Here is a 19,532-nt window from a genome sequence, read left to right on the forward strand (position 1 = left end):
CCTTCCCTTCCTCTCCCTCCTAATTCTCATCCTTCGAATAAAAACATCACCTCTATTATTCAGTTATCTAGTTATTGTGTACTTCAGCAACTTCAAAATGAAGTGATCTAGTAACTCTCAGTGTCATGTTGTGTAATTGATATTTATATGAAGGTATAATTTGGCTAGCATGTTTTTGCTATGTGTATCTGATTATATACTGTTTTCTTGATTCAGAAAGAAACTGATTGTAGCTTTGAATTACAAAGGTGGTTTAAAATAATAATCTGCGAATTTGTATCGACCAGCCTTCTGGGATGTCTGCTATCAGGCTTCTGTGGTGAAAGTTTTATTACCTGAAAAGGCATGCACAACCTGTCAAAATTGGTGTTAATTGAATGAATGTGAATTGGTTGGTACTGCAAGAATCTAAACCAAACACGACAGCTCCTCTTACAGTACTGTACAGTTCTTTGCTAATAGCAGGAGAAATTAGTGTAGCATCTTAACTAAATCTCTATCTCATGTGCTGACAAAATGAATCTGATGCAGGCATTGGTCCAGACCATGAAGATGTTGCTCCGTGAAATTCTATAGCCAGAGAATTGTAAATGGTTTTCTACACCCTTCTTGTTTTGTTCTCATTTGCTTCAGGTTACAGTGAGCAGAATTAGAAAAATATGAATGGCTGCAAGCTGTAAACTTACTAAACAGAAAATTTACTTGCATGTGCCACTTAAAGAAAAGACTTCATATTGCTGTGCAGCTTCAGGAGTTCCTGCCAGGGTAGAGTAATTCTGGAGGCCAGTGGCATTTATCTTTTTGTGAAGGCTGAAGATAATGCCTCTGCTTTACCTTTGCAGACCTTTACAAAGGAAACTTGTACTGTTTAATCTAGTAAAGTTACCTCATTTACAGTATTGATAAGTTCTGGTTTGATTCAAGACTGTAAAGACAATTTCTAACATGGTAAGTTGCATTTTCTTAGTATTTTCTGATAACCTCTCGTGTTTGCTAAAAGCTTATTTATTAATTCACTTTTGCTTGAAGGCTGCAGTCTGGGGAAGTTGGAAGCAACAGCTACAATGAGTGGCATGTCTGAATGCTGGAAGAACACTGATAATGGAAAGCAACCTTTGGGAAGTTTTATTTCTTTCTAAGTTGTCAAGAGAATAGATTTTCTCATGTTTAGATGCAGTATATTTATAGGCTAGTTTCACAAATGATTTTTGCCAGAATGACTTCTGTAATACTTTGATCCACTGTGATAAATTTTCATCAAGAAAAGGAAAAATGAAAGCATACTGTTACTTTGCTGAAGCCTACCAAGTATATAATAATCCTTTTCTACTTTTTGTTTTGCCTTTAAATTTGCTTATGGAGAGTCAAAGCTGCTCCGTGTTCTTTGACATCTTTGAGAGCAGTGACTGCTGACATAGGGAATTTTTATGCTGAGAAGCAGAGTGCACAGCTGGCAGCCACTGCTTTGTGTACAGGGAAGTCGGGATCCCTCAGTACCAAAAAAAGACCTGCAGAGTAATTTGAAAATGAGGTTTTTATCTGCATTATGAGTCTATGACTGCTTTATAGATAGTCTTATTTTGTTCAGTCTTCTGAGAGCTGTTCTAAAAGCAGTTTTTTCAAACTCAGAAACAGGGCCTTTTATCTTTCTTTATAACTGGGCTCTGTACATAAGTGATGGATGAATTAGAATGTCTAATTTATTTATTTTTGCTTGCTTGACTTTCTTTCTGTTGCAGAGCTGCTAAATAATGGAACAGGAGAAAGACAGGAAATCCTCAGCCACTTCTGCCTGCTACATTCTTGCCTAGGCTTTTATTATCTCTTCAGCTTTCCTAAAGTAAACTTTTTCTTTTTTCACTTCAGCAGCTAGATACTGTAATATTAACTGAAGGGGAATTGCCACATCTATGAAACAAAGAGAATGCCTGAAGAACTCCTGTCAGCAAGAGAATCTCTGCTAAGGTACTAGTGTAGGTTTATATATTTTGATAGAAAACTTAAATTAGCCACAAGACAAACTAACAGCTGCAAGTATAAACATATGTTTATGAAAATACTGTGTTGCTTTGAGGAGCTCTTCTTAAAGGCCAATCCTGTAAGATTAGTGTTGCTATCCCAGAGGAAAGCATAGTGTGAGTCCTCAAGGAAGACAATTTCAGCCCCTCTTTTCTAAGAAGGAAGCTGGGCTCAAATGTTTGGACTTTGAACACCTCTGTACTGTTAGTCCTCAGTTTAGAAATACAGTTTTATGCCCCTTCAGTCACAGTAAACACCAGACCCCTGTTTGTAATTCAGCATTCCTCAGAGCTGGCTGGCTGGAAACAATCTATGAAATCATATCTATGGTCAGGCTGTGAGTATGCTGGCTCTGCTCCCCACCTTAGCCTACATATGCATTATTCTGCAGTCATCTACTGAAGCACAGAAGGAGAACTAAGCAGTGTGCACGAGAACAAGGTTAGAAGCTAGATCCATCAGTTCAGCCTGGAGGCAGTCCATCCTGACATTAATAATAAGTTAATTAACTCATTAACTTCTTGTTTATCTGGTTCTACTGCCTTAGGGCTAGCTTGATTTAGATTCAGAACAAGGGAAGATGTACATTCTTTAAGATCAATGGGCTGTACAAAGTTAAATCTTTATTGGTGAATCCTTAGAGAAAAATGATCCAGTGAGTATTCAGAAATGCAGTCCAAGCCAAGGAGAAGGAGCTACGTATAGGGAGTGCAGTCATAAAAATAATCCTAAGAAATTAGCAGGTCCTTCTCCTCAAAAAACAAACAAACAAAGCCATTAATACAACAAGGGGAAAGCTAGGAAGCATTATTTGCCAATAAACTGAGGTGGTCGTTTTTCCCTGAAGGCAGCCATTCCCTCCTGACGGTCTCTTGTAGGAATATTCTGCATTAAAGAAATAAATATATATTTGGTAATAAAGGAATTACACTTGATTACTGCTAAGTTAATTGGGCTAAGTAGTAGTCTTGACCCTTTGCAGAGATTGCTTTTCTTAAAACGATATATTTTGCAATGAGGAAAATAAAGAGGCTGGATGGTAGTTGGAAAATCAATTTCCAAGACAAAGCCCAGCAATCAGTGAACTACCTAGGAGAAGTTTTCCATACCTTCTAACACTACTAAGAGGCACAGCAGTTAAATGGTTAACTAAGAAAGGTGCACATCTTCCAAATTTGTCAAAGAATGACTACAGGAGGAATTTTAAGACTAAAACTGTTAGTAAAACCCATGCTGTAGTTAATGTATTGTGATTGTATGTTCCTAGTTTCCACTTCAGGCAGAATATATTTATTTAAAGAAAGACTATTCGAGACACAATAGTTAACGTCTGAAATAAAGATCTGGAACTGTGCTCGGTTTATGTTGTCAAAGCTTAGGAGTTAGCTGCTAGTCTTCCCTCTTGGAGAAGAAAATACAAGAAGATGTTGGGAGTATCTGGCTTTAGAAAACATGCAGTATTTGTGGTTCCTTTTAAAAAGCAGACTGAAGGGAACTCACCTGTGCGTAACACATCCCCTCAATCGCCATCCCTGATGCAATATCAACCTGCAGACAAGAGGAAAGGAAAGGGGGACACTGTAAAAATTAACTGATAGTGACTGGCATTAGACTTCACTGCTGCACTGGTACTGCAATGCTATTATCTGGAGAATGAAACCCTGCTGTATTAATTTTGTCTTCAAAAGCTCTAAGAGGAGTTCTAAAGGCTTTGTTTAAACAACGATTATAGTTAACTGTAGTAATTTATAAGAGCTGCTTATCTGCCTCCTTTACTGCAGTATTTAAAAAAAGATTACCTCTATTCCTCTGTTTATTGCCAGTTTTCCCATTTTCACAGCAATTGGAGCCTTTATAAAAAAAAAAAAAAAAGCCACATCAGTTCACAATACAGAAGCAGTTATAGCATCATCCTACCTCCAGTTGACCTTTCAGTCTAAAGCAGACTGCAGTTAGTTGTTTAGCTACTTCTAAAATACAATTTAGTGTTATCTACAATCAACAGATTGACAGCTTACATTGTGCACATGAATCCTGCAAGTCTGGGAAGTAAAACTATCCTGTGAGTTAAATAACTGGATGTTACATTTGTTCCCACAGAAACTGCATTCACAAAAAACAATAGAATTAAGAGACTTGAATATCAGGAGTTAAGACTTGGATATTTCACAGAAAGAAATCTCAGTTGTTTGTTCTTAAGGGAAGCAGAAATGCATTCTTTACATTGACAAAACACTGACCCGAGGAAGGATTTCTTTAGCCAAAGTTAATGCTCTCTGGTAAGCTGCATCTCCCTCCTCATTTTGAGGCACGGTGTGATTTACTAATCCCATTGAGAAAGCTTCTTGTCCATCTATTTGTCTCCCCGTGAAAATGAGCTCCTTTGCAAGACCTACTCCAACACATCTGGGCAGGCGCTGGGTTCCACCTTAGGACAAGAGCAAAAACACCATTTTCCATTTCTGAGAAATGTCCCAAAAAGCAATGGCACTTTGTCTTTTATGCAAGAGGGAAGTCTGAAAAATAAAGGCTGAATGTATCAACAGATATTTGACAAATATCTAAAAGTCTTCAGCATTCTTGAGTATTTTAATAAAAAATTAATAAAAAAAGAGTGAAGGGACCACTGATTGACAGCAAGACAGGACCTGGAGCAGAACTCTAGATTCAGAGATCTCAGGCTACTAGATGTTACTTAAATTATATTCAAAACCAAATAAAGAGCATATCTCAAGTGCACTAATGGCAGAATATTTATGGAACCATAGAGAAAGTAAGAGGCTGAAGATACAATGAAGGTTACTTACCTGCTCCTGGAAGAAGCCCTCTTGTGGTCTCTATAAGACCCATTTTAGCTGATGAAGCTATTAAAAAAAAAAAAAAAATTTTCTTATGTACACATTGTTCTTATGAGCTGTACTATGTTTTTCCAGGTAGCTAGAAAGTCTGAATACTACAGTGCTTAATGTCCACCTCAAGCCAGATGAACGATGTCTATAACTGCCACGTTAGGGGTAAGTAGCAATACTGTATGGACAAATGAACTTTGGGCCCATAGTAGATATAATATTTTGGATGAAAGAACTGAAATAGTAAAAGCCTTACTTCTTCCCCAAGCTGATTTAAGTTGTGAATGTTGGATCTAGCCAGAGTGCTGACTCAATACTGCATAAGAACTACTGAATCCCCCCAGTGAATGGTTTTCTGAAGGAATCCTAATCTTGTCTAAAAGTATGCAAGGAAATTAATTCCCCAGAAGTAACTAAATGTTTCAACTTCCGGACAAATGCCTACTTACTTCTTGACTGTGTAAGTTCTTTTTTTCACCTACTAGGTTCCTATAACAGTCAGCTATCACAAGGGTAAGCTTCCTTTAAAATGCAGTCCCATATTAAGCAACGCACAGACCTGCAACTCGAAGGTCACAAGCCAATGCCAGTTCTAGTCCACCGCCCAGCGCGTAGCCATCTATTGCAGCAATGGTGGGTACAGGCAGGGCAGCTAGAGGAGACAACACAGGTTGTAAAGTTTTCTTCCCAAAACTATGTTACACTCACTTCTGGAATTTAAAAGCCTAAATTTAAAGCGTTTAGTAGTTCTCTATTCTGGTTGTTCTGCTGTTCTCGCTGGTATTTCAGTCAGATTCAACTTGGTGTTTCTCTAGGGAGAATAGAACAGTTCTTAAATAGGGAAAGAATATTGATCCAAAAAAAGAGGAGTGGACAGCAGCAGGTATAAATACCCTGACACTATCAAATACATTCAGAAGTCCAAGTCCCTCCTTCTTAGGTCACCATCATATGAGTGCTTTTGAGCACATCACTTACTTTGTCTAGCATTGTTTCTCAAGGATTACATGGAATTCTATACAGAATGCTTCATTATTAGCAGATACTAATATGTGTATCTGTCTGCTGCTCTTCATCTTAGAAAATTCAGTATTGAAATGTATCTTGTTTGTTGAGCAGCAGCAGCATAGTTGGTAATCAGATCTTTGTATCAGGTATAAGCAGGAGCCATGCAGGGAACCTCTCCTAAATGGTATCCTGCTGGGGCTGGCACCCTACTCCTCCCACAGAATTTCTGTCAGTCTTCTAGCTGAGATAAACCAATTTCACAAACCAATTTCATCCATGAGATTTCTCAGCCTTTTAACAAAGTGTCCAACTTCTGCATCATCCATCTTTTCACGCTCCTTTAAGTCTGCACCTAAATCAGAAGAAAGAAAAAGGTGAGAATGCTTTTTTTTTTTTTTTTTTTTTAAATACAATCTGAGCAGCACACAGCCTTAGGAGCCATGGATTTTTAAACACAGTTTGCAGACTCATTACCTACCAGCACAAAACACACCCTTCACTTTGCTCTTGAACACCACCACACGAACTTTCTCATCGAAGCGGAGCTGTTCCAGAGCACCAAAAAGCTGTGAGGGAGAGGTAAAAAGAGAAAAGCTTTAAGTATATGGATGTATATACTGAAATCATAGCAAGCTTCTAATCTATGCTTTTTTTTTTTTTTTTTTTTTTTAAATTTCTCTGCTAGTGCCAGGAGTTTCCCAGAAATCACACAATCCCTTTGTGACAGCCTCAGGATGTTTCCCATCTCCTTCTCATCTCCATTCAAAGATGGATCATTGCTGTCCCTTACACTCTTCTGCCTATCCAGGTATGAGCCAAACTGTCTCTGTAAAATATTATCAAAGATTATGAAAGCTCTGCTAAAGTCTGATAGTGAGCACATCTTTGCTGTGATTACTCCAGTGAAGACATTAACTCTCATCTCAGTTAGCTGACCTAACTCCACTACTGGGCTGCTCCCCACCTGGAGTTACTGTGATACAAACCCATGGCAATCCTTTCCCTCAGGATAACCTGCCTTGCCCCAAACACAGCCTATGCCAACCTTCAGAAGGAGATCAAATCTTGCCTTCATCTTTCCCACAGCTATTCTCATCACATTGATTAATTGATTGTGATTCCAAGCATGTTTACAGGCCAGGCCCATACTCACTTCATCTACAAATACTTTTCCCAAAGAATTTCTTGCATGGGGTCGGTTCATTAGGATTTCAGCAATACCTTAGGAGACAAGTTCAGTTATATTTCATTTAATTCTCTGCCGCATTAAATCAAATGGGAACAATATCTGCATATGCTGCATCTTTCCTGAAAACGTATACAAAGTATATTCTAAAACACCTGATTAATGTAAAAGTGGCAATGCCACAAAACACAGGAAAGTTAGTGCCTATGAAATCCTGTATTCAAGTGACTGTAGAATTCAGTGACAATACTAGTAATACAAATAAGCAGATCTTTAAAAAAAAAAAATAATCACCTCCAAGGATATGTTGCAGAAGCACTGCAATAATGGAAAAAACATCTATATGACATTTCTGTTTCAAACGCTACTTAATTCAGGTTTTATTTTATAGTCTGTGTTCAACTCCATCTCTTAACGTGAAAATGAACATCTCGGGGGAACTGCAGTTTGCACGAGATGGACAGACTGTGCTCGTGCTCCATTTCGCGTCGAGTTAATCAGCTCGCTGGGAGAGGCGCTCAGAGTTCCTAAATCCGAGCAGAACAGCGGCACTGCGATCTGTAAATCATGGGCTGCCTCTCTGGGCACGAAAAGCGCCCGCGGCCGCGTCCCTCTCCGCTCCCGGGCCGGTGCCTTCCCAGGGCCGGCAGGAAGGGCCGCTCCCGAGCTCACGGGACGCGCTGCTCAGGGCGGGGCGAGGCACGGGCACGGAACGCACAACTTCCGAGCGCGCTGGGGACACCGGCCCGGCCCCACGGAGCGCTCGTGCCCTGCGCCCAGCTCCGGGCTTCCCGCAGCGGGGCCGGGCCGGACTCACCGCCGCTCTCCCCGCCGATTTGCACCTCCGCGCCGCGCCGCGGGACGGCCGTATGGATCCCGCCGCGGCCCCAGCGCAGCGCCGCCCGCCCCAGCCGCATCATGGCGCCGCTCGGTCGGCTCCGCCCTCTGGGGGTCGGGCCCGGGCCGCGGCGCCTTTAAGAAGGAGGGGCGGGAGGGGGGAAGAGAGGAACTGCTGCGGTTAAGCCCCGCCCCCTCCGAGCGGACCCGCGCCCGGCGGCGCTAAGCCGCGCCCCCCGCTCTGCCGTCGTCCGCCGTGTCTGCGAGGAGCGAGGTGGTCCCGCAGCCATCATGCGGCGCCGGGTGTTCGTGGTGGGCGTCGGTATGACCAAGGTACCGTGCGGCCCCGCGGGGGGGGAGAAGGAGAAGGAGAAGCGTAAGGAGAGAGCGCGCGAACTACGAGCGCCCGACGGTGCGTGGCGCTGTCAGTGCCGGCGCTGCCCGTTCCTTCGTTCCGTCGTTCCTTGGCCGTGCGGGGCGGCCTGGCGGCGGCGCCCAGAGCTGCGCGGACTTTGGCCGCGTGTTTTTGGGTCGCTGAAATGGCTTGCGATAGCAAACGGGATTTAAAACGGGTTGCTCACAAACGCGTCCCTTGACAGCTCTTAAGTCATAGGGTCACAGCATATCTCCAGGTGGATCGTTGAGGCCGGTACTCCAGTTTGAGCGAAGGATGTGTTAAATCTCAGTGATTTGTTCTGTCGTTTTTTTTCTTGTCAGTTTGCAAAGCCCAGTGAGAACAGTGTTGATTATCCCGACCTGGCTAAAGAGGCTGGTAAGTCAGCGGTAAAAAAGCGTTTAGCTTGACCACCAACTCTATTTTAAGTCAGATGCAAAAAGCAAATCTAAAACTGATAAGAAAGACCACTTGAAAGTGAATCCCAGCTGCCCTGCAGCCTTACGGGACTGAAGTCAAAAGGATGCCTTGACACTGAATCAGACACATCCTTTCCTATCTGTGCATGGTTCTCATGCTTCCCTGGGAGCAGCCGCAGCCTTTGTGCGTGAACACAGGACTGACTGCTTGGCATTTGCTGGGAAAGGAGCTTGCTGAGAACTAAGAACACCACAAGCTTGTCCTAATGAGAGTTCAGATGCAGAACTTTTGGATCATTCGTGTCCTATAATGGAGAACTTTCACCGCTCTGCTTTTTGTGCACAAGTCACACACGCTAAGCTAAGCCTGCTTGTTATGATTGTGAGAGCTGCTTTGTTTCAGAACTTTTTTCTTTTTCTCCCCAACTTCTAAAATTCTTTAGGCCAGAAGGCTTTAGCTGATGCTGGGATTCCGTATTCAGCAGTGGAGCAGGCCTGCGTGGGTTATGTTTATGGTGAGTATCATCTTGTGCCTGGGACGTGTGAGATCTGTGACACTCACAGATGTGGGTAAAGTTTATCCACGTCTGTGTGGAGAAATGAAGGGGGATCCCATCAATTTCCCATCTGTTTCAGATAATAAAAAACTCCTGGTTTTTAAAGTCTGATGACTTGTATCTTTCCAAGGTTTTTCTGTTGTGTGTGGCTGAGAGAGTGTCAAGATGACAGTTCAGACTTTCAGGCTTGAACAGTGGCATTGTGTTAATGTTCAGTCTTGTGTTAATGTTCTGTCTCTGCATACAGGCGACTCAACCTGTGGACAGCGGGCCATCTATCACGGTTTAGGTTTAACTGGCATTCCTATCATTAATGTTAACAACAACTGTGCTACTGGATCTACTGCTTTGTTCATGTCCAGACAGCTGGTAGAGGGAGGTGAGTTGTTCTGCTCCTCGGCTGAGTAACTCAGTATTTATTTCTACAAATACAACTTCCTTGTTCTGTTTCTTAAGTTCCTTTGTGGATTCTGCTACTTTCTTGCACATAATTCCTTATGTTTCTGTAACAACAACTATAGGAAGGTTCTGTACGATTATTCCAGTATTACTGGCAGAGATACAAGTGCTTGGTCATATAAGGTACTTGTTCTCAAACTGTGGAGAATTGTTCTAAAATAAACCTAAGTGTTCTGGTGATTTTTTTAGTATTCAGTATTAATGTTTTTGTAACAGAACCATCCCCATCCCAACTGGACTCACTTTTAAAAATTGAAAAGGGAGGAAGAATGGCTGGTAATGGATATTTGTAATGGATATTTATTGTAATGGGAAAGTTGATTATACATTTTGTCATTTATAGCTACATCGTGTTCTGAATAACCAAAAATTTTATTTTAAGGTTTGGCAGACTGTGTTCTGGCACTTGGCTTTGAGAGAATGGCAAAAGGATCCCTTGCTTCAGGTGTAAGTGTCTGAACATCTTACCTATCTCATTGTATTCGCAGATGGAAAACACCTCCTCATTCCCTGAGACATTCTCATAAATGTGAGCTGCTTTGGCATGCTGCTGGAGATAGTTAGAGATAGTTATAAAATATACCTTTTTTTTTTTTTTTTTTTACTCATAGAAACTTGTAATGAGTTTTATGATTCTGATTGTAGCTATGATGTGCAGATTTAGTGTGGAATGTTTTAGAATTAATTTGAAGTAGTCCATCATGTTTTTAGTACTTTGCAGAAATATATTTAAGGCGGGGTTAATAGAGAATAATGAAATTATGATTTACTTCATAGCTTTTTCTCTTCTTTTCAGTTTTCAGACAGAACAAATCCAATGGACAAACACTTAGAAATAATGATAAATAAATACGGCTTAGCAAGTGCTCCAGTAACACCGCAGATGTTTGCAAGTGCTGGCAAAGAACATATGGAGAAATATGGTATTGTTAAAGACACTTATTTTCTCTATTTTCACTTTAGGGAGCATTGAATATTCAAGTAGAGTCATCTGTTATCTAAAACTCAACCACCTTTCTTAGAATTATGTTGAATTAAAAGAAAGCTTTGATGCAGTCTTTCGTAAAGTTGTTTGTGAAGTTCAAATTCTTATGACACTAACACAGAATTTAAAAAGTTATGTTAGAATGTTGTGTTTAAACCAAGTATTCCAACACGGCTTATTTTCTCCTTCCAGGGACAAATCCAGAGTACTTTGCAAAAATTGCATGGAAGAATCACAGCCATTCAACCAACAACCCGTGAGTAAAGTGCTCCAACTCCATACTGAGCATATGTTGCCTGTACACAATTCCTGCAAAACAGATATAATTTTTAGAAACACTTAGAATATGTTGTTTATTATAGCTGGTATAAATTCTAAATCCATTGTCTTGTACTTAGTAAAAACAGCTATATAGTTAGTTGAATGATAGTGAGTTATTACTCACTATCTCACTATGTCTGCTCCTAAGGACTGTACTAAAACTCAAATGGCATCTTTGCTTTCCACAGGTATTCCCAGTTCCAGAAGGAATACACATTAGATGAAGTTCTGCAGTCTCGCAAAATTTTTGATTTCTTGACTGTCTTACAGTGTTGGTAAGGAGAGAACTTTGCATTGGGAAAGAAATCTTGTTAAGACAAATTCAGTAGTTCATCTATTTAAGTAAAGTTTGCTTACTGTTAAATTAAAAGTTACAGTTCGTTTTAAGTATTTTCTAATTTTTTAGATGTCATATTATTCAAAGTTTGTATATATATTGCTGCAGTGGGCAGCATTAAAAACTGGAGGCCTTCAGCAAACACTTTGTATGCAATTTGTAGTTACAATTGCATCAGTCAAAATGCATTTTTTCCTTTGTTTTCGAATGTAATGTTATGGAAGATCAACATTAATAATTCAGAATGATGACATTATTTTTCTTTCCATTAGTCCAACATCAAATGGTGCTGCAGCTGCAATTTTGGCTAGTGAGGACTTTGTGAAAAGGCATAAGTTACAGCCTCAAGCTGTGGAAATTCTAGCCCAGGTGATGGCTACTGATTACCCAAGCACATTTGAAGAGAACAGTTGTATGAAGATGGTAGGTTTGTGGTCCTATAGTCCATAATAATAGAGATTTTTTTTTAATACCTGCAAGTCCTAATGATACCATAGAATATCAGTCAGCAAGCAAGCAAACTGTGATTTGGGCAGCTGAAGTGGGCAAACAGATAGTTACGAAATAACACTAAGAAATAAATAAACATTAAAAATCTATTTAATTATTTAAAGGCTACTTAATAGAAACGTGAACTGGAAGAAATGTAGTTTCTCCTGCAAAGCTATTTGTTTAATTTCTCTGTTCATAAGATGAATAAAACTTAAATCCATTTTCCTTATTTAACATAATTCTGGAGCTGAAATAACCTGTTGTTTGGTCATGAAGGGCTGTGGTAGCAGATGCACTAAAGTGAATGAGAATGCCACCTCCAACAGGTTTTCTTCACTTGCAGGATAAATAGCAGCACATTAAAATGAAGCGAAGGAATGGAATAAATAGCTGTTTCTTTTAATGATATTTTAATTTCTTGCAGGTTGGTTATGATATGACTAAAAAAGCTGCAGAAAAATGTTTTAAAAAAGCAGGCCTAAAACCTACGGATGTCGATGTGATTGAACTCCATGACTGTTTCTCAGTTAATGAGTTCATTACCTATGAAGCTCTTGGACTCTGCCCAGAAGGTAACAGCATCAGTGAAGCTCCTTGTTTTACTAAAATGAAAAGCGTTAACGAATATTTTTTTACTTCTTCATATAATTAGAGTTGTGTACTGGACAGATATTATATATTTGAACACCATATTAGTTAACCTGGAGGAAAAAGCAAGCTGTGTGTATAATAACATAAAGAAGATGTGCAAATTGTGGGAAGTATTTAACAAATTGGTGTATTACTGTGATTTCTACAGAAGTACAGAAGGCAACTTAAAGTGCTGGACAACTGTATGAAATCACGCAGCAGGCTTGTACAGGAGTGGCTCTTGAAGCAGGAGAAGGAAACTAAGGGCTCTGGGATTGCAGTATCTGATGCAGTCTTTCCCTAATTTTGTTATGTGATTTTGAGAAAACTTCATACTTTCATCACTAGTTGATGTATTTTACTAAGTCTGAGCGTTCTCAGTGAGACAACTTCATAGGCCTTCAGAAAACACAGTTATGCAGCCCTCCAGTATTGATGATAATTTTGCAAGTAATTCCTTTCAGAGATAAGAAAGCAGAAATATTTTCACAGCGGTCACTAATTACAACTAACCTTTCTTTTACAAAAGAAAACCCATACATTTCATGGTAGCTTCCTTAGTATAACAACTAATCACTGCACTGTGTTGACCATATCACAATGCTGTGCATTCTCAACACAGCTGAGCAGCTAATTAAAACAAGCCTCTGCATCAGGCACTCACACCTGGCTCCCCTCCCATGTTCCCTGTCTCCATTCACGTAAGCCAAGTCTCATGAATGCTGCTGGGCTCAGTTTGGTCCACCCTTGTAAAATCTGTGCTGGTGTATTTCTGAGGTTTTGGCGGACAGAAAGCATTTGCAGCATCTTTGGTTTGTGATGCCAGAACTGAAAGACGATGTTTTAAAAAAACACTGAGCGTTTCTCTTTTTCTAACTGCTGTTCCATCAGGAAAAGCGTGTGACCTGATCGACAGAGGAGACAACACTTACGGAGGGAAATGGGTCATCAATCCTAGCGGTGGCTTGATTTCCAAGGGACATCCCCTCGGTGCTACAGGTAGCAGAACGCGTTTCACTCGGTCGCACCTTGAGGCACGGAGCAGTTTGGGGGCAGGCACGTGCTTCCCACTGCCGTTTGTATGGGCAAAAGCGGGGATGGCTTCAATAACTTCCATTCGGCGTCGTGCTTTAAAACCGAGGTGCTTTAAAACCGAGCTTTTGGGGAGATTGACCGCGGCCGAGATCCCAGCGGCGCCGCCCCTCCTTCCCGCCCGGCGCCGCCCCTCCTTCCCGCCCACACGCGCTCTGTGCTCGATGTTTCAGGCCTGGCGCAGTGCGCCGAACTCTGCTGGCAGCTGCGCGGCCTGGCCGGGAGGCGGCAGGTGGGCGGCGCGCGGCGGGCTCTGCAGCACAACCTGGGCCTCGGCGGGGCTGCGGTGGTGACGCTGTACGCCATGGGCTTCCCCGGAGCCGCCAGGTGAGCGCCGGGCCTGGGGGGGGGCAGAGCCCCGAATGGGGGCGTGCGTGCGGCGCGGGAAGCGTGAGGGCGATGCTTTCTGAGGGCGATGCCGCAGGCCGTGCCCTGCTTTTCTGTGGCGTTGAGGTTTGTAATACTCCGTGTGAGCACAGGGAGCTGTGGCGGCCGTGCGCTGCTGGTACGACGTTCATCTCCGGGCGCTGAGGGGCAGCGCCTTCCTGTCAGCTGTGGGAAGCTTTGCAGGTGAAGGTTCTCCCGAGGAAATGCCTTTATTTCCTATAGGCGACTTCACTTTCGTTGGCATAGAGTTGCCTTCGTTGTTTCACAGGTGCATCCTGAGGCAGAGGCTCACAGTGGTGGAGTTGGCAGCCGGTGCCTTCCCAGCACAGCTCTGCTGCCCTGGCTGTGGGCGCCTGCAGGGACAGAACACCGCAGCACTGGGGCCTCATCCCCTCTGCAGCCCATGTTTCACCTGCACTGAAGGTGTTTGCAGATCCCTGGTTCTCTGAAAGGCTTTGGCACAGGGAGTTGCATCAACGTGTCAGAGACTTTGGAATGAAAGTGCAGCTGATGTGTTGAGGCAGCAGTTACGTAACTGAGCGGTGCTGCGCGTTGTGTAAGTGAGGGAAAGGCAGCGGCATTGCACGGCTATGGGATGTGCACAGACCCAGTCATTAGATTCAGATCCTGCCTGTAATCTGTGGGTTTGGTAAGAGTTGCCAAGAATTTAAGATGTAAGAGATAGCAGAACTTGATTTGTTTTGGATTAGTTCTTAAAACAATGCTGCTTTTTTTTCTTGTAGGTACCTTGCAGCTTTAAATCCTGCAGGTACATCCTTCGTTTATTAGCAGCTATGTATTGTCTTCATATGACACAGTCCCTACAACTGCTCCCCTAGCAAACATCTACTGGAGTGCTTTGCTCTTAGCACCACGCAAATAAGTTCTGGCAGCACTTCTTCAAGTGATTCTGTCACTTGAGCAGTGTCCATGCCTGACCACAGCTTTGAACTCTGCTTCGAAGAGAAGAGATGATGATAATTACAAACTTGTTTTTTCCAGCTGCGTGAATTGCTGTTTCTTTGGATATTTCTATACTCAGCTAATCTCCAGGTGCCCCTGCACACATGAGGAATTAGTTGTCATGCTCCTGTCAGGCTGTGCAGGGAAGAGATGTGGGCTGATGGCTCTGCAGAATGAGCAATGCTCAGTACCTTCAGCAAACAGGTGCATGTGAATTGAGAGGGAGAAGGGGAAGCAGTACTGATGGTCTCTGAATGACTGCTGGCTTGTATGAGCTGGGGCAGGACATTTAGCATTGGATTTGATGATGGCTTGTTGAGAAGGTACACAAAATGCAGGAATGTTCTCAGGAGGAAAGTGGGAAGTAAATCAGTGCCCAATGACTGTTAGGGCTGAAGCTTTTCTTGCAATTGAAAGTCCCCAAAAATAGATACTGTAGGCAGTTAATTTTTTACATATACAAAATAAAAGTTGTAATCAACTGACTGGCTATTTAACGTATCATCCTGCTTCATAGAAGGTACTTGAAACGATAAAAATGATTGAGTCTCTCTCTTCTGGGGAAAGAAAAGACTATTGGCATATTAGCAGTGATGGGGGAGTGAATCTTTGTAGCTTCCACTGTAAATTGAAGTTAGAAATAATGTTACCTACAAAATGTTCTTAAGCAAGGTGGCAGAATTTAGGACCGTTTCTGGGAATATAATAACTGATCTTCTGGACCCATTCTGTAAAGGAGTTTATTTGATCACCAAAAAAAAAATGTAGTCCATGTAGTCCTTGAGGTGGTGCTTGTGCTGTTTCTCTCTTTGCACACAGTGTGGCGATAGAGTTGGCTGATTGATCTGGATGTTTACTTTCCTTGCCACAAATCCTGTGTCTGCACATCTGAAGCAGCTGTGTGCTGGAGGTGGCTGTGACACTGCTGTCTCACCCTCAGAAAGTCAGCTCTGCTTGGATTTAGTGGGGTTGCTCTGTACTGCTGAAGCGTTTCAGTGTGGCTCTTCTCAGTGGTGTTGACCTGTTTGAATTTGAAGATGTTGAAAATGTGATTAAAAGTTTTTTCTTTTTTTCCCTCCAGTGATGGCCGACTTACGGCTGTGCCTCTCAGCGCTGCTGTTGATGGATTTAAGTCACACTTGGTCTTCAAAGAGATAGAAAAGAAGCTCCAAGAGGTATTCTGGGACTACTTTTACTTGTAGTGCTTTTTTAATGTATGACAGGACATGTGCAAAACCTGGAGGGAATACAGTAGCATAAGTCACCTTTTCAGTGCTGCTCATTCAAACAGTTCCCTGTCAGATCTCTTTTAGTTCTGTACCATAAAGCATTTTTTTCAGACAGCCCTTCCCTGTACAAGAGTATTTGAGATGAGACACATCTGAGCCACATACAAGGAACTCACACTAACATGTTTGTTATTTATTGCTTAGTAAGCATGAGTAAAAGAAGAAATCACACTTTGGTAGACAGCAAGATAAGACTTTTGAGGCAATTGTCTTTTTTTGTTTTGTTTTGCTGGATAGATTTTAATAGAGAAAGATGGCCATGGGTGTGTTTCTCTCAGTGGTTGTTTAAATGAAGGCTAGTAGAAGGAAAGGAATAGCTGTATAAGTAGTAGAAGTTGTTGGTAGAAAGGGTGAAGTTTTTTAAAGGACTTTCTCTTTAACTGTTTTAAAATTCTTCTGCAGAAAATGAGTAATGTGCATATTACGTGTCCATTACAGGAAGGAGAGCAGTTTGTCAAGAAAATTGGTGGTGTCTTTGCCTTCAAAATAAAAGATGGTCCTGGTGGGAAGGAGGCGACTTGGATAGTAGATGTGAAGAATGGTAAAGGCTCAGTAGCAGTTAATGCAGGTCGGTGTTATTTTGTCATGTCACTGCAGAGGATGAATGATTGTAAATGTTACAGATGTTATAAATTCCTGTTCTGCTGAAGCGATAGTGATGTTGAACAAAACTGGAGTTAGTGTTACTTCAGTTATAAACTTTTCTTAATACTGACACTTTTATTCCATGGTGTTTAGGACCAAGATTTCTCCTCCTGTGAATTCTGTGTGCGTAGGTGCATGTTTTGTTAGGGTTACCTGTCATTTAACTCCCACAGGGACCAGGAGGGAAGTAAACAGAACTCTTGTTTTGTGGGTTTGTGTGTGTGTTTTTTTATGTTAGCTTTTGTTCTGTTTTGTCAGGTGCTTTGTGGGAGACACCGGTAGGTGGTAGACTGGTCTATCTCGTCTAGTTCCTTCTCTGCAGCTAGTTAAGCAATAAAACTTATCTGATTTCAATGCTGTACTAGCTGATGTAAACTTCAGGTCCATTTTAAAAAGGATGGACATAAATAAGGACTGGGTGGTGGTGGTGGGTTTCCAATTGGAGACAAAGGATTTGTACCTTTGCCATGGAAGTGTCTTGTCTAATACATGCATTCTTTTAATGTAAAGATAAAGCCAAAGATGACATTCTGTTCTCAAAATCTTGCCTGCCCGTGAGCCTGCATTGTAAAGCTTTTAACTAAAAATGTGGAAGGAGATTGATTTGGAATTTGTTTATCTGAGATATTATGGAGAGAAAAGTACTCCTTTCTGTTGTGTGGGCAAGATTTTATCAAAGACTTAGCTTTAGTAATACAGTGACTGGAGGAAAAGGTGTGTGAGGTTTTTAGCCCTTTACAATATGTATTAACACTTAAATCTGGATGTTTAAAAATATCTAGTCATTTCTTGTAAGAAGATGCAAAAACCTTCTGGATTTCAATTAATTCAAATGAGAGCTTTTGGAATGCTTGTGTTCCCACTTGAGGAGAAGGTAGTGAAATTCAGTAATAAGTATCTTTGTAAAGCATTAAGGAAAGCACATTCATTTTGTGTTGATTATAATACTAGCTTGGTGAAACGTAAGATGATTGTGAACACTTGTAATCACATAGAATATTAATTACAAGTAGATTTTTTTTTTAATGGATGGGTTTGCTTAGCACTTTTCAGAAATCTCCATCTTCTTCAGCATTGGGATGGTCTGTGCTACAATACAGCTCAGATGCATGTTGGCTCTTAAGTGATCTCTTATTGATGTTTTTTAATGGCCTTTATTTCAAAGTGCTTCAGGTACCATTGTGCTAATCTGGAGTGTTGGCAGATTCTTTGGGGATTTGCAGCTTGTGTTACTGTTCTGTCTGTTGGAATCTTCACAGTTATCTCTGTTTTACAGATAAGAAAGCAGACTGTACAATTACAATGGCTGACACTGACTTATTAGCTCTGATGACTGGCAAAATGAATCCTCAGACAGTAAGTGTAACATAGATGAAAGTATGATAATACTGATATTTTGGGAGCTTTTTTGAGCATATTTCAGCTTAAATTATTTGAATAAATTCCTTCCTCTAAAACTGTGTGGCTGGGAGGGCTTTCTGATAACACAAGTAATGTGCAGTACAGAGTCTATTCTCTTCAGGTATCGTAAAGATAGTAAGTATACTTTCTCAGGTTTCTGTTCTTCCTTTTAGTGTCAGAAAATAACAATTGCTGATGAATGCCAGGAGTCTGATAGAACTGTTGGAATTACAGTATTGCAGGCCAAGACCTACAGGAGTATAACAACACATAACTTCTGGGAGTATGACTGGGGTCATGAGTTGCATTGCTATTGCATTTCATGCTATTTTTTTTTCTCTCTAGGCCTTCTTTCAAGGCAAATTGAAGATATCTGGGAACATGGGCATGGCAATGAAACTTCAAAACCTACAACTTCAGCCAGGGAAAGCTAAACTTTGAGCTTTTGAGCTTGCTGAAGTAACTTCATACTCTTTACAGCGAATTAGAATGATGCTGGATGTTGGTAACGTGACACAGACTGGGCTTATTTGGACCTCTCATCTAAAATCAGTGATTAGAGACCTTAACACTTAATAAATTCCATCAGTTTGTAAATGGCAAAGATTTTTAGGCTAAGCTTGAGGCAATAACTCTTGCAAATAGTTTATGGTTTGTATTATGAAAACAAATTTTTCTTTTAATCTAAGAAAAATTTAATGAAACTCAGAGTTGATGGAGACTGCGTAGTGTTGTTCAGGTTAGTTGGGAAGAGAGTAAACAAGGTTGCAAATAGTTTGATTTATCACTTAAATTTGCATTTTTAAAAGACTGTAATAGGAGATCATACAAACGCTTTCAGACTTCTAACAAATCTGCTGCTTCTTAAATTGAAATGGTCTTATAAAGGGGGATGTCTAACAATGTTTTTAAAATAGCCTTCAGGAATTTGCTATAAAATACTTTTCTTATTATTACTTTGGAGTTAAAGCTATCCACAGGTAGGTAGAGATTGCTTTGAGATTTACAGAATTTGATAATACTTAACCTTGATCAAAGGTAAGGTTTGTCAGGAGAGCAGAGAGGGAATATAATCAATGTTTACCTGTTTTCTCCTGAGAAAATCTGGTGTTGGTTGTTATAAATTTCTTATCTGTAAAAGCTTTAACTTCTGTTTTGGGAACATGTATTCTAGTTGGAAGTTTAATAGAAAATTAAATATAATTTTCCTGTTCTTCTGTGCATCTCTTCCTTGGATTTGTAAACAGATTTCATATTCATGC

General features: G+C 41.0%; 2 protein-coding genes and 1 long non-coding RNA gene across 6 annotated transcripts; 2 read left to right on the top strand and 1 right to left on the bottom strand.

Annotated features, from left to right (window-relative positions):
• The first annotated feature begins 1,436 nt into the window (after window positions 1–1,436).
• On the top strand, window positions 1,437–6,762 carry LOC149916888 (uncharacterized). The gene is made up of 3 exons (XR_016469354.1): window positions 1,437–1,965; window positions 4,953–5,033; window positions 6,562–6,762. It is a non-coding gene; the product is annotated as an uncharacterized LOC149916888 (long non-coding RNA).
• On the bottom strand, window positions 2,623–7,998 carry ECHDC2 (enoyl-CoA hydratase domain containing 2). Of its 4 annotated transcripts, XM_031602589.2 has the most exons (10): window positions 7,880–7,998; window positions 7,030–7,097; window positions 6,355–6,442; window positions 6,142–6,228; window positions 5,428–5,520; window positions 4,827–4,883; window positions 4,260–4,447; window positions 3,819–3,869; window positions 3,520–3,567; window positions 2,623–2,904 (listed from the first exon to the last, which is right to left on the bottom strand). In XM_031602589.2, exons 1-10 carry the CDS (start codon window positions 7,980–7,982, stop codon window positions 2,827–2,829), a joined length of 861 nt encoding a protein of 286 aa, XP_031458449.1. In that variant the 5' UTR covers window positions 7,983–7,998; the 3' UTR covers window positions 2,623–2,826. The 4 variants fall into 4 exon arrangements, with proteins under 4 accessions (XP_031458449.1, XP_090002812.1, XP_031458458.1 ...); XM_090146686.1 differs by lacking the exon at window positions 7,030–7,097 and having other exon boundaries at window positions 7,880–7,968; XM_031602598.2 differs by lacking the exons at window positions 7,030–7,097; window positions 7,880–7,998 and adding an exon at window positions 7,357–7,832.
• A 76-nt stretch (window positions 7,999–8,074) lies between these two features.
• SCP2 (sterol carrier protein 2) lies at window positions 8,075–19,481 on the top strand. Its single transcript, XM_031602695.2, has 16 exons — window positions 8,075–8,232; window positions 8,617–8,671; window positions 9,156–9,227; window positions 9,517–9,648; window positions 10,111–10,175; window positions 10,525–10,651; window positions 10,906–10,969; window positions 11,223–11,309; window positions 11,644–11,794; window positions 12,288–12,435; window positions 13,385–13,492; window positions 13,759–13,912; window positions 16,017–16,110; window positions 16,663–16,792; window positions 18,146–18,225; window positions 18,616–19,481. The coding sequence occupies exons 1-16, from the start codon at window positions 8,191–8,193 to the stop codon at window positions 18,709–18,711; spliced, it is 1,605 nt and encodes a 534-aa protein (XP_031458555.1). The 5' UTR covers window positions 8,075–8,190; the 3' UTR covers window positions 18,712–19,481.
• The last annotated feature ends 51 nt before the right edge of the window (window positions 19,482–19,532 follow it).

The sequence above is a fragment of the Phasianus colchicus genome, chromosome 9 (genome assembly GCF_987193195.1).
Source record: "Phasianus colchicus chromosome 9, bPhaCol1.hap1.1, whole genome shotgun sequence".
NCBI lineage: Eukaryota > Metazoa > Chordata > Aves > Galliformes > Phasianidae > Phasianus > Phasianus colchicus.

Excerpts from the sequence above, each read along its gene's own strand:
- ECHDC2 (XM_031602589.2), bottom strand. The coding sequence starts at position 7,982 with ATGATGCGGCTGGGGCGGGCGGCGCTGCGCTGGGGCCGCGGCGGGATC. Across the intron at positions 3,568-3,818 it reads CAATAAACAGAGGAATAGAG|GTTGATATTGCATCAGGGAT; the intron begins GTAATCTTTTTT and ends TCTTGTCTGCAG. Across the intron at positions 2,905-3,519 it reads AGGGGATGTGTTACGCACAG|AATATTCCTACAAGAGACCG; the intron begins GTGAGTTCCCTT and ends TCTTTAATGCAG.
- SCP2 (XM_031602695.2), top strand. The coding sequence starts at position 8,191 with ATGCGGCGCCGGGTGTTCGTGGTGGGCGTCGGTATGACCAAG. Across the intron at positions 10,652-10,905 it reads AGAACATATGGAGAAATATG|GGACAAATCCAGAGTACTTT; the intron begins GTATTGTTAAAG and ends TTCTCCTTCCAG. Across the intron at positions 11,795-12,287 it reads AGAACAGTTGTATGAAGATG|GTTGGTTATGATATGACTAA; the intron begins GTAGGTTTGTGG and ends AATTTCTTGCAG.